We start from the raw sequence: 14542 nt of genomic DNA, 5'->3' as shown, positions 1-14542 counted from the left end.
GTGTTAAAATGATTTAGCATATCTGAATCCAAGAAAGGTTTCATACCCATGAGCCATGGAATTTAACTTTCGAAGTCTATGTGCCCACGTACAGAAGACGAGAGGATTTGCATGGATAAGATACCTTATGCGTCCGCAATAGGATATATCATGTATGCTATATTATATACAATACCCGATGTATCATGTGCTTTGAGTGTTATGAGCAGATGCCAGTCTGATCCATAAATATATCACTGAGTGGCTTTCAAGATGATCCTTAAGTATTTAAGAAAAACTAAGGATATGTTTTTAGTTTTTGGAGATGGTGATATGACCATACACGAATATACATATGCTAGTTTCCAAACGAATAAGGATGACTCCAAGTCCTAGTCTGGATTCATATTCATATTAAATAGAGGCGCAGTTAGTTGGACAAGTTTCAAGCAAGACACTGTTGCAAATTCTACCTGTGAGGTGAAATACATTGCAACTTCGGAAGCAGCAAAATAAGCGGTTTGGATCAAAAAGTTTGTTACTAAAATTGGAGTGGTTCCATCCATTATTGAAGCATTACCTGTTTACTGTGACAACTTTGGAGCCATTGCGCAAGCAATGGAACCGAGGTTTCATCAGTGATCAAAACATGTGCTTCGTCGTTATCATCTTATCAGGGAGATCGTTAGTAGGAAAGAAATACAACTCAAGAAAATTCTCACTAAATGGAATCTAGTGGATCTTTTGACAAAGGCTCTATCATAAAACAAGTTTAAGAGTCACGTCTGTGCTTACGATTTAGGACACTGTGGCAATTGACTTTAGGCCAAGTGAGAATGTTAGAATTTGAGGGATGTTCTAAGGCAATCACCTTACGATTTTTTCTATTTATTTGATAAGTATAGATTCATTATTTGAGTACATATTATTGTTGGTTAGTCCAAGGAAAACGTACCGGTTCCACTGTACAAAAATTTTTTGTACAAGTGTTGAACCTTTCCTTAAATAACCTATTATGTTCTTTAGAAGTTAAATTGGGAATTGCAGACGAAACTTAACATCATTGATTCCAATTTTAACTTAGCTGTTCTTAATGGTTTAGATTTGAATCGCAAGCAGAACTTAACACTATTGATTCAAATCTACCTAAGTTATTAATTCCATAAATATTAATTTCCAAAATTGGCTTCCAGGACTGCATGGCGAGGCACATGGCCTTCTTGGATATGGGAGCAACCACCACCGCCTAGGCAAAGCCTTTTAAGGAAATCTAATATTTATTTCCTTAAATAACTCTATGTTAACCAAAAAAGAACAATTGAATCATAAATTCGAAAAAGAAGAAAACATAAACTTGAAAAATAAATTCGATAAACTAGATCTAATTGCCTCTTGTATTTAGAATTCTTACAAAGAAAATAACTAGTATGATGCGGAAGAAAATTACTAGTTATACCTTCTCTTTGTAAGCTAATGACCTCGAGATCTTCTGCCGTATTCCTCGCCTCGCCTTGGACGTCGTGTGGGCGACGATCCTCCAAGATGAACACCACCCAAAAGCTTTCTCCTCTTCTTTTAAAATCTGGCCACCACCACCACCAAGGAGAAGAGCGCAAAGGGAAAGGGAGAAGGGAGAGGGACGGCCACCAAGAGATCTCCAAGCAAGAGAATAAGAGTTGTGTCTTATGAAGCACTCTCACCCCTTCTTTTATATTACTTGCCCAAGGCAAATAAGGAAAAACTTTTTACAAAAATAAAATCATCTAAGAGTTTTTCCTTTTCCCTTTTAATTTTTCCTTTTCTTTCCTCTTGATTGAATCAATCACCAAAATTAATTTTTGTGATGATTTTATATTTTTTATTATGGTCGGCCCCTTGCTTGGGCACCAAGCAAGGTGGTCGGCCACCTCATCAAGAGGAAAAAGAAATTATTTTTTTTATAAAATTTTATAAGAAAAACTCTTATAAAATTTTACAAGCTCTCTTTCCTAAAGTAGGAGTTAAAAAAGGAAAGTTTCTAAAAATTAAAACCATGTTTTAAAATTTAAAAACTCTCTTATAAAATTTCCTTTTTTAACATGACGATAGAAAATTTTAATTTTAAAACTTATCTCCTTTTTTTTCTTAAACCATGAGGATGATTAAAAAATGAAAGTTTTAAAACTTTTAAAACTCTCTATTAAAACATGTGTCCTAAATTCAAATAAGGAAAGTTTTAAAAATTAAAATCTCTCTTTTAAAACTTATAGTTTTCTACAAAGAGAAGATTTTAAAAATTCAAAACAACCCTCCTATTTGAATTAATATTGGTCGGCCCCTACAAACTTGGTCACCAAGCAATAGGGTCGGCCCCTATAAGAGGATGTGGCCGGCCATTGCTTGGTCACCAAGCAATGGTCTGACCCCCTTCTTGGACACCAAGAAGAGCCTTACATTTGGAGTGAAAAAAATAAGAAATAATACATACAATGCTAACACAAGGATTTACTTGGTATCCACCTCAAGAATGAGTGACTAATCCAAGGATCCACACACTCACACACCCTCCACTATGTAAACACTCCTTTTCGGTAACTACTAAAGGCAGAGAAGCCCTACAAGCTCACAGTACAAGAAGAAAGGGAAGGGAAATACAAAAGCTTACAAGAGATGCACAAAAACCCTAACCCTAGCTTCTTCCTCGCCTCTTGACTTGGACGTGCACCAGCACAAGCCTCCAAGAACCTTCAAGATCTGACGTGAGAGCTTTGTGGAGTTACTGTGAAGATCTGGGATGAAAATCGTGAGCTCTGGAAGTTCTTCCGAAGAAGAACGCACGCCAACAGCTATATCCTGTACCAACGGTCAAATCTCAATCGATCAGATTGCTCCCAATCGATCGGGAAGGCTTTGGATTGATCGATCGATCGATCCAGAGCGCCTCTGTGCTCTTGGGAATCGCCTGGATCGATCGGCTGATCGATCCAAGGCTTATCGTGAGAAATCACACCTCCCAATCGATCGACCGATCGATCGGAGGCTCCCAATCGATCGACCGATCGATCGGAGCCTCCCAATCGATCGACCGATCGATCGGAGGCTCCCAATCGATCGGCTGATCGATTTGGAGGCTTTCTGTTCGCGCGACACTTCTCCCCGATCGATCCACTGATCGATTGGGCATGAGCCAATCGATCGACTGATCGATCCAACTCTTGTTTTTGCCCAAAAACAAGTCCAAAGTCCCCTAAACCAACATCTGGTCAACCATGACCTGTTGGTACATCATGTCTAGCATCCGGTCACCCTTGACCTGCTAGGACTCCCTCACCAAGTGTCTGATCAATTCCTTTGACCCACTTGGACTTTTCTCCTCGTACCAAGTGTCCGGTCATCCTTGACCCACTTGGACTTATCTCCACCAGGTGTCCGATCAACCTTGATCCACCTGGATTTCTCGTGCCAAGTATCCGATCAATTCCTTTGACCTACTTGGGCTTCCCAACACTAGATGTCTGATCAAACTTGATCCATCTGGATTTCCTGTGTCTGGCTTCACTCACCAAGACTTTCCTTCTTCCTACCTTCACTCACTAGGACTTCTCATTTGCCTGGCTTCACTCACTAGGACTTTCCATACTTCCTAGCTTCACTCGCTAGGTCTTTCACCTGACTTCACTCACCAGGATTTTTCCTTCTGCTTAGCTTCACTCACTAGGACTTCTCATTTGTCTGGCTTCACTCACCAGGACTTTCGATACTGCCTAGCTTCACTCACTAGGACTTTCCAGTCTGCCTAACCTCCCAGTTAGGACTTTCCAGTCTGCCTAACCTCCCAGTTAGGACTTTCACCTGGCTTCACTCACCAGGATTTTCCAGTCAAGTATCCAGTCAACCTTGACCTACTTGACTCTCCTTCACAAGAATAATTGCACCTGCAATCTCCATGTCTTGTCTCCATGTATTGTCAAACATCGAAACTCAAACATCAAGACTCGAGCTTGAACCAATTCAAGCTCAGTCAACCAGGTCAACCTTGACATAGGAAATATTGCACCAACACAACCAAGATAAACTGGGAACCTATTGGGTCACACACACTAACAAGTCTCTAAAAGATGTAAAACAAGTTAAAGAATATGATTCTTAGATCAAGAGATAAATATTTGGTTGAACCACACATAAGACAAATATAGAAATATTTGTCACAATGGAAGCATGGATGGGCCACATCTCTTATGGAAGAGTTGGACATATTTGGTTTAATAATGAATTAGTCATGAACCAATTTGGTTTAGTTGTGAACCAAATCAAGAGGTTAATAGACTAATTTTTTGTTAAGGGATAATGGGTTGAATTTGGGATTTATAATCCAACTCATTAATGAGGGTTATATATTGATATGGTTGAGAGAAAATTACACACATGAGAGCATTAATTGGCTTGTAAGATTTTAGGAAAATCTTAACCAAATTTCACTTCTCCTCTCCCTCTCCCCTCTCTCTTTGTCGCCGCCAACAATTCCCCTTATTGTCGTGACCACCATACTCTCCTTTGTGTGCTTCTCTTCCTATTCCTCTTGATCCCTCTTCTTCGCTCGTGGCTAGTAACTTCCGAAGGAGAGACTTGTACTTAAGAAGTTGTTTTGAGGAGCTTGACGTGGATACGAATAGAGGCGAGGTTCGACAACGTCGCTACGATTGATGTCTTTCTCGTTACAAGTCATCCATAAGGTACACCTAATGTAAATTTACTTTCCATAAAAATTTAATTATACGATTATGTTTGGTATATTGTATCCTTATATACATGTGGTGTGTGTGATGTAATAATTTAGGAATTATTATTGTTTTATTTTTCGCTGCGCATGTTTACGAAACATGTTTTAGCACACACCGTATCGGGCATATCCCAACATGTAGATCGCCCAAGAATAAAGTATATGAAAGAGCAAATTATATAGAAGAAAGGAAAGAAGAAGATGACACCTTACTGCTTGCATATAAAGATAATGAAAAAGGCGAAGATATAATCTGGTATCTCGACACTGGTGCAAACAACCATATGTGTAGTAAAAGAAACATGTTCTAGAGCTTGATGAATTAGTTGGTGGTAATGTATCCTTCGGAGATGAATCAAAGATCGAGGTGAAAGACAAAGGTAACATTCTCATCCGTTTGAAGAATGGAAAACCTGAATTTATTTCGAATGTTTTCTTTGTGTCAATTATGAAGAGCAATATTTTGAGCTTAGGACAACTCTTGGAAAGAGGATATGATATTCATCTAAAAGATGATATTAGTTGCCTAATTACTAAAGTACCTATGCCAAGAAATAGAATGTACTTGCTTAATATTCAAAATGATGCTGTCAAATGTCTCAAAGCTTGTTATAAAGACATCACTTGGCTACGACATCTTCGATTTGGGCATCTCAATTTTGGAGGACTAGAATTGCTTTCAAAGAAAGAGATGTGAGAGGACTACCTTAGCTTGCATCAAACATCTTGATCAATTATGTGAAGCATGTCTACGTGGGAAGCAATTTAGAAGAAGTTTTCCAAAGGAGTCAAGTTCAAGAGCCTAAAAGCTACTTGACCTTATACATACAGATGTTTGCGGTCGGATAAAGTCAAGTTCACTTGGTAAGCGTGATTAGTTCATTCTTTTCATAGATGACTTTTCTCGAAAAACTTGGGTATATTTCTTGAAGCAAAAAATCAGAGGTCTTCGGCATATTCAAGAAATTTAAAGCTACAGTAGAAAAGGAGAGCGGTCTCGAAATCAAAGCTATGCGTTCTGATCGAGTAGGAGAATTTACCTCAAAGGAGTTTCAAGAATTTTGTGAAGCTAACGGAATACGACGACCCTTGACGGTTCCAAGATTTCCTCAACAAAATGGAGTGGCAGAAAGAAAGAATCAAACCATCCTTGACATGGCAAGAAGCATTCTCAAAAGCAAAAGGCTACCAAAAGAACTTTGGGCTGAAGCAGTTGCATGTGCAGTTTACCTATCCAACTGATCACCAACAAAGAGTGTATGGGGGCAAGACACCGCAAGAAGCATGGAGCGGAAGGAAACCTGGGATTTCTGATCTAAGAATTTTTTGGAGTATAGCCCACATTCATATGCCTGATGAAGCAAGAAACAAATTAGATGATAAAAGTAAGAAGTTTATTTTTATTGGCTATAATACTAACTCAAAAGGATATAAGATATACAATCCAGATACTGGGAATACAATCATCAACTGGATGTCATATTTAATGAAGAAGAAGAATGGAATTGAGCATCTCAAAATGGAGATTACAACTTCTTCCCATACTTCGAAGAAAAAGATGTTGAGCAACCAAGGGTGGAGCAAACAAGAGAGGAGTCTACTACTCCACTAGTAACACCAACATCAAGTACTCAAGGAAATTCATCTGCATCAACTTCAAGTGGAAATTCAAGTGAAAGAGTACCAAACTTTAGAAGTTTACGGGACATTTATGAGGTAACTAAAAATCAAGATAATATTACTCTATTTTGTCTCTTTGTCGATTGTGAGCCTATAGATTTCCAAGAAGCTATAAAGAGTAAAAAGTGGAAAGATGTGATGGATGAAGAAATCAATGTGATCAAGAAGAATGGTACATGGGAGTTAACTCTACTTCCTAAAGGATATAAGGCGATTGGTGTGAAGTGGGTGTACAAGATAAAGAAAAATGCTAAAGGAGAAGTTGAAAGATAGAAAGCAGGATTAGTGGCAAAAGGTTACAGTCAGAGATCTGACATTGACTATGATGAGGTATTTGCTCCCATTGCTCGCTTAGAAACTATCAGACTAATAATTTTCTTAGTAGCCCAAAATAAGTGGAGAATACATCAAATGGATGTAAAAAATATTTTTTTGAATGGAATTCTCGAAGAAGAAGTCTATATTCAGTAGCCATCAGGTTACAAAGTCAAAGGACAAGAAGATAGAGTTTTAAAATTAAAGAAGACTCTCAACAGGCTAAAGCAAGCACCAAGGGTATGAAATAGTCGGATAGACAAGTACCTGTGAGAAAAAGGTTTCATCAAATGTCTTTATGAACATGCACTATACATTCAGAATAATGATAAAGATGTTTTGATTGTATGTCTATATGTTGATGACTTGATCTTCACAGGAAACAATCCAAGTATGTTTGGAGAATTCAAAGAAGTGATGACTAAGGAATTTAAGATGATTGATATTGGGCTCATGGCATACTATCTGGGCATCGAAGTCAACCAAAGGGAAGATGGAATCTTCATCTCACAAGTAGCTTATACAAGAGAGATATTTAAAAAGTTCAAGATGGATAATAGTAAGCCCATAAATTCCCCAGTAGAATGTGGAGTCAAGCTATCAAAGCATGATGAAGGAGAAAGAGCTGATCTAACATTTTTCAAGAACTTGGTTGGAAGTTTATGATACTTGACGTGCACAAGGCCTACTATTCTTTATGTTGTTGGACTTGTTAGCCGCTACATGGAAGCTCCAACTATCACCTATCTTAAGATCGCTAAGAGAATTTTGTGTTATATCAAAGGTACAACAAATTTTGAATTACTTTATTCAACATCTAACCATTTCAAACTTCAAAGATATAGCGACAGTGATTGAGGTGGAGATATGGATGATATAAAGAGTACTACAGAATTTATGTTCTTTATGGGAGATACAACTTGCACTCGGATATCGAAGAAACAACCTATTGTCACATTTTCTACTTGTGAAGTAAAGTACGCGGCTACGACGTCATGTGTTTGTCATGCTATTTGACTCCGAAATTTGTTGAATGAGTTAAGTTTTCCACAAGAAGAGACAATCAAGATTCAAGTTGATAACAAGTCTGCAATAGTACTAGCAAAAAATATAGTCTTCCATGATAGAAGCAAGCACATCGACATGTGCTATCACTATATCATAGAGTGCATTATAAGAAAAGAGTTTAAGTGGAATACATAAAATCTCAAGATCAAGTTACTGATACTTTTATCAAGCCACTCAAATTTGAAGACTTCATCAAGTTGCGATATGCGCTTGGAGTTACAAAATCAAGTTGTTGGAAATTAAACTTTATTTTATTAATAAAGATAAAAGTGTTGATAGAATATTATGAGATGAGGTGATAATTTTGATAAGAATGAGAGTTCGTGATAAGAAAATAGGAATAGAATTTGATGAGATATTGATAAAGATAAAAGTTCGTAGAGATAGAATTAAAAAAAAAATCTAGACTAATACTTATCTAATAAATCTATAAATATTTATCTTTTTCAATAAATAAAATAAGTTTGAGTTTATTTATTTTATTCTCCTGTTTTTTCATATAGAGATTCTGCTCCCCTAGAGTTGATTTTTCTTAACTCTTTTATTTTTTTTCCCATAATTTTTTTTTCCAACAGTGAGACTCGGCAGCGCGGCTTCGCGCTAACCATCGCCCGCCACACGATTAAGGGCGCCGCCGCCGCTTCTTGCGGGAGGCTGAGCTGGCCGACGGCGAGGGCTTCTCTGGAGCAGGGCCTGGTGAGGCTTGACGATACTCTGACGACGATGATGTCGGCGATCTTGACGATCCAAAACTTGGCGGAAGGGATAAAGGGGGGCGAAGGTTTGGCGGAGGCGGGGGTGGGCTCTCGCCGGAACATGGTCACGATTCGGGAGCTCTACGAGGCGACGTGGAAGATGGTGAGAAAGAAGAAGGCAGCGGCCGCGGCGGAGCAAGGCGAAGGCGATGTGGATTTCAGCAGAGATCTGAGGGAGGTAGGCGATCGAGGGAGTTCCTGATTTGGTACGAATAGAATTTGCATTCGAGCGCTGCGACTTTCGATTCATATTGCAAATTGCAATGCGGTACGTTTTTCTTTTTATTTATCTATATGCAAACTTCAACTTAATTTCTAATTAACTTTTTTTTAATGGAAATTGACAAAAATATTAATGTTTTTTTTTATTATTCATTTACACCAGGGAATTAAAAATTAATTCCTTTTATAAACTTACCAATTTATATTTGTGTCATTAATGGAAAGGTAAAGAGTAAAATGAAATATTCGCTGTAAAACAATGTATTAATTGCCGTCTCGGCGGCCGCCGCCGCTGCCTTGCCGATTCCCGTCCTCCCTCCCATCACTCTCAGCCACCGGAGCAGGTAGACGTGTCTGAAGGAAAAAGGTGATGACGAGGCGGCGAAACAATTGAATGCATAGTACGTACGTTCATAATCGAACAATTCTTGATTGCAGACACCAGGGGAGTTATTTACATTGGTCGCAATGAATTATCACACGATCGCTACAACTTCTTTCTCTCCCTGACCAAATTAAAGAGAACAAAACGAATCAGCCGGCGACGCAGTTTAAACTCGGAAGAACGCGACCGTAGGATCTGCTGCTGAGAACGTTGAAGCAGGCAGATTTCGCCGGAGCCACTCCATTCCACGTGAAATGCACGTCCCGCATCACGATACCTCGGCACGGGTGGTACTTGCTGCAGAGCAACTCGGTGGCCAGCTCGTCGGACGACGACCCGTGTAGATGCGCGAACTCGACGTTTTCTATCGTCAACGAGCTTGTCTGTAGATTTCGCAGACAGAATCATAAATCGAAGAACGAGAAGAAGGAGAATAATTTGAGAATTCAAACCCTGTTTTGACAATTTCGAGCAGGGCAGTAGTACTGATCGATCTGAATCGGCTTGCGCACTGAAGTGAAATTTATGTGCTTGAACATAACGTTTCTGACTTGGCCAGTGCCTCCAGACTGAAGAAAAGTAAACAGATTGGATCGAAAATAATACACGATTCTTAATTTTATCGAGAAAATCTGCGGTGAAACTACCATCCATGTCTTGATCCTGACTCCCACCGTCGTGTTCGTCAACGTAGAGTTCAAGAAGTGAACCCTCTTCACAGTGGCCGGCGAACTGTCGCCTCCCAGACTTCCGATGCTGCAAAAAACACGACCGAGCAATTTGGATGCGATAGGTTAATCTTCGAAGGTGTCTCTATGACGGAGGCTACCTGAATCCATGGCCGGGGCCGCACTTGACGTTCGATACGGTGACGTTGGTGGTGTTGCTGCCGATGGCGACGCAGTCGTCCCCTGCTCCGGCGAGAAGCGACACAATCAAGTAGTGGTAAAATCACACAAGTTTAGGCGAAACTTCGGCACGAACCTACTCCGATCGTTGAACTCGAGACGACGACATGCTTGCACAGAGCGATGAGCATCCCGTCGGTGTTGGGGCTATCGCCGGGCGCGCTGATCCGGAGCCTGCTCATGGAAATGCGGGCGGAGGCGAAGAAGGTCAGATGCTTGCTGGGGCTGTCCCTGAGCGCGATGCCTCTCAGCGTCAGGTCGTTGCAGAACGCGAAGCTCATAATCTGCGACGAGAAACAAGTGAGATCCATTTGAACTCTCGCGTCGAGGATGATAAAGACAGAGTCGCCGGCGAGCACTTACATTCGGCCGGTTTACGCACTTCCCTTCCTTGCGGTTGAAACAGTCCCACCAGATTTTGCCCTTGCCGTCGATCTCCCCGCCGCCGACGACGGTGAGTCTGTTGACGTTGTGGAACGCCATCAGGCTGACGTACTCGTTCGTCCAAAACCACTCCGGCGCCACGATGTCTCCGTCAATCTTCACAGTAACACTCGAACTGCACTTTCCTTGGAAGGTCAACCCTTTGACAAGGAACCTTGCTCTGTAAGGGATGAGCAGAGTCGGATTATCCCTGTCCGCGCAGACATCTCTCCAAGCATTCAGGAACGCCTGTAAAATTTCAGATAAATATATATATATTTTTTATTTCGAATGATTAAAACCGATCGAGTTTGAGAGCCAGTGCTGACTCTGGAATCGTCAGTTCTTCCATTTCCCTTTGCCCCGTAGCGTAACACGTCGTAAACTCTACCGGCAGCAGCGAGATGAAGCAGGGACAGAAAGCACAGAGCAAGAACCCTAACGCCGACGCCGCCCTTTTCCATGGCGATTGAGATCGAAGGTCCTGGGCTCGCGTTGACCCTTGTGCTTCCTCTCTATTTATACTGCGGAGTAGTTTGTTTGGAAAGAAGATGAAAGTTGTCAGGGATATGGTTCTTCGATGTGATTTTTAATATTTGGGGGGAAAAAAGGGTTTTGGAAATAATTTAATATTTTTGCAAAATAGTAAAAATTATGTAGGGAAGGCATTCATGTCCGGACGAAAAAATCCTGAAAATTCAAGGGAAGTGAGGATTCATAATATATTTTAGGAAGTTATGCTGCCTTTCCAAAATGTTATGAATGGGTTAGACACCGATCGAATCAACTAGTTGAATGAGAATCAAGTGGTGTTGTTTAGGTTGGCGATAAGTCTAATTGGACTGGGACCCCAAAGAAGATCAGGCATTCGACGGACATTTTATATATGTAGGGACGATAAACTTGTTCCTTATCTCATTTATTGAGTATTCCACACGTTGTGTTAGTTACGAAAGTATATGGGTTGATCGATTTAGTATTACAAGATGCTTTGAACACTATAGCATGTCTATTTGTGGGTTTCGGACAAATTTAGGGTCGTTAATTAGTTTCAAAAATTACGATTTAAAGGAATGTTTTAGTAATGTAAGGTATTCGAAGTTGACTTAAAAGTGAAATTTAGAGTTTTATTTATTTTTTAGACTTGTGGAGAGAGTATTGAAATTATTCTATAAATAAATGTGGAATTGTGGAAAGTTTTGCTAATTTTATTGTTAATTAACCTGTCTTTCCAAAATTTTAGGAATAATTTAGATTTATTTTGATCCGTCTTCTACTTAATTGTCAACCTCATTTACATAGTGTCCAACATGTCAACCTTATTTAGAGCATAGTTTATTAAATTTATGATAAAAAAAAGTTAATTTATTAAATTAATGAGATATTTTGACCCTAAAATATATTGAAACAATCACTAATACAAATACCAACTTTGTCAAGGGCTATAAACAAGCCAAGTTGAGCCAAGATTTGAGGTGTTCAAGTTTGTTTGATAAGATAATCGAGTAAAACCAAACCTAAAATATACTAAGTTTTTAAAATAATTGTTCAAGTTTGGTTTGAGTTTGGTTTGTTTAGATATTATTAAACTTTTAATTTAAAAAAGATAGATATACTACCTTAATTGCCTCTCTAGTGTCGGCTTCAATGATATAGAGTGAGGTAAAAACATATACACACGCGGAGGCGTATGGTGGGGGTAAATCATGCAGATTATCAGTTCTGAGGAATCGACCCTTGATCATTGCGCCGAAAATATTATGCGACCACTGTTTGCACTACACCTTAGGGTTATCAAGCTTGACTTAAACTTCGTTCGTTTAGATATTATTAAGGTTTCAATTCAAATTTATTTGATTATTTAAATTTTTGATTATTTAAAATTTTTACTTGTTTGATTGATTATTAAATTTGATAATTCAAACTTATTTATTTATTTGAAATTTTTTTTTACTTATTTAATATATTGATAAGAGCTTTATTAATGAACATAGTTCATGAACATTATTTGTGAATATTATTTATGAACACTCTTCACGAACCGAACACATATGTATTCAAATTTATTTATTTAATTTAACAAGTTATTCAAAGTTATTTGTTTAATTGGTTTTATATATATTAAACAAATATAAATAAAATTTTACTAAATAAAATATTTATTCATAAATATTCAATTCATTTACAATCTGACTCAATACGTAAGGATGACTAGGAGGCCTTCTTAATATAAGAGACATTTAACAATAAACTTGTTCCTTATCTCATTTATAGAGTATTCGACACGTTCTATAAGTTATAAAAGTACGCGGGTTGATCGATTTAGTATTACAAGGTTATTTGAATGTCTATTTGTGAGTTTTGGACAAATTTAGTTTCAAAAATTACGATTTACATGAATATTTTAGTAATTTTAGGCATTCAAAGTTGACTAAAGTGAAATTTGGAGTTTTATTTATTTTTTAGAATTGTGGAAATAGTATTGTAATTATTCTATAACTAAATGTGGAATTGTGGACACTTTTGCTAATTTTATTTTGTCTTTCCAAAATTTTATGAATGACTTAGATCTATTTTTGATACATCTACTTTTGTCGACCTCATTTACATAGTGCTCGACATGTTTTCAAGTCACAACAACTAGGACTTGATGGTCACGGCACCCGATACAAAACAGGATGAATTATCTAAAAAAATAAAATTAATATTTTCTTTTACTTTCTGAATTTAGCAAAAAAAACACTAATTAATCAGAAGTAAAATTATGAAATAATGGTAAGAGACCAGAACAATTTATTTCGTTGCGGTCGAAAAAGTTATTAATCTAACACTTTGAAAACATCATTAAAAATCTAATTCCATATAGTAGCCTCTAAGTGTAGAAAATACTAGGAAAGTAATAAATAATAGAAATGAGTGTTGTTTAAATGAAGAGGGTCAGAGTTCTATTTATAGTCAACTGATCAAATATGTCTGTTGATGATGTGGCAGCTCCGGACACCTGGAGTGGGTCCGGGTACCCCCAATGGTGCATTCTATCTTCTTCGTAACAGCTCTTCAATGAGTTCAAGATAAAATTTTATCCTCACCTAGACGACTGGATCGGTTCAAGCGCCTGTAGTGTTGCTGATGTGGATTTTGTCATCATCCTCATAGCAATGGCTCGCCAAGGCGCCCCTGTTGGTGCAACATCCCTCAGGTCAAGGTTGACCTGGGTGACCAAGCTGAGTCTTGGTTTGAGTTTAGATGTTTGACAATAAGAAATTGATTGAAGAAGAGTCAAGTAGGTCAAGGTTGACCGGATACTTGACAGGGAAGTCCTGGTGAGTGAAACCAGGTGAAAACCCTAGTGAGTGAAGCTAGGTGAAAGTCCTGGTGAGTGAAGCCAGGTGAAAGTCCTAATGAGTGAAGCTAGGTGAAAGTCCTGGTGAGTGAAACCAGGTGAAAACCCTAGTGAGTGAAGCTAGGTGAAAGTCCTGGTGAGTGATGCCAGGCAGAAGGAAAACCCTAGTGAGTGAAGCTAGGTGAAAGTCCTGGTGAGTGAAGCCAGGTGAAAGCCCTAGTGAGTGAAGCTAGGCAGATGGAAAACCCTAGTGAGTGAAGCTAGGTGAAAGTCCTGGTGAGTGAAGCCAGGCAAAGGAAAATCCAGATGGATCAAGGATGATCGGACATCTGGTGTTGGGAAGTCCAAGTAGGTCAAAGGATTGACTGGATACTTGGTACGAGGAAATACAGATAGGTCAAAGGGATTGACCAGACATCTGATGGAAGTCCAAGTAGGTCAAGGGAGTGACCAGATACTTGGCACGAGGAAGAAAAGTCCAAGTGAGTCAAAGGGATTGACCAGACACTTGGTGGGAAGTCCTAGCAGGTCAAAGGAGTGACCAGATGCTAGGCATGATGTACCAACAGGTCAAGGTTGACCGGATGTTGGTTTGAGAGGCTTGGAACTTGGTTTTGGGCAAAAACCAAGTGTTGGATCGATCAGTGGATCGATCCAGGAGCTGGATCGATCAGTGGATCGATCCAGGCTTCTCCTAAGCGAACA

General features: G+C 38.9%; 1 protein-coding gene across 1 annotated transcript; it reads right to left on the bottom strand.

The window, feature by feature from the left end:
- Nucleotides 1-9312: 9312 nt before the first annotated feature.
- LOC121972943 (probable polygalacturonase At1g80170) lies at nt 9313-10958 on the bottom strand. The gene is made up of 7 exons (XM_042524553.1): nt 10824-10958; nt 10435-10743; nt 10148-10355; nt 9993-10074; nt 9811-9919; nt 9616-9732; nt 9313-9546 (listed from the first exon to the last, which is right to left on the bottom strand). The coding sequence occupies exons 1-7, from the start codon at nt 10956-10958 to the stop codon at nt 9313-9315; spliced, it is 1194 nt and encodes a 397-aa protein (XP_042380487.1).
- Between the last annotated feature and the right edge of the window lie 3584 nt (nt 10959-14542).

Source organism: Zingiber officinale, chromosome 4A, assembly GCF_018446385.1.
Source record: "Zingiber officinale cultivar Zhangliang chromosome 4A, Zo_v1.1, whole genome shotgun sequence".
NCBI lineage: Eukaryota > Viridiplantae > Streptophyta > Magnoliopsida > Zingiberales > Zingiberaceae > Zingiber > Zingiber officinale.
Note: the sequence above shows the minus strand (reverse complement) of the source record. Positions and strands in the feature narration are given on the sequence as shown.

What these genes read in the sequence shown, in the direction of transcription:
- LOC121972943 (XM_042524553.1), bottom strand. Translation starts at nt 10,958, where the DNA reads ATGGAAAAGGGCGGCGTCGGCGTTAGGGTTCTTGCTCTGTGCTTTCTG. An exon ending in GAAGAACTGACGATTCCAGA is followed by an intron (nt 10,744 to 10,823) that starts GTCAGCACTGGC and finishes GAAATTTTACAG; the next exon opens with GCGTTCCTGAATGCTTGGAG. An exon ending in CTCGAAATTGTCAAAACAGG is followed by an intron (nt 9,547 to 9,615) that starts GTTTGAATTCTC and finishes CGAAATCTACAG; the next exon opens with ACAAGCTCGTTGACGATAGA.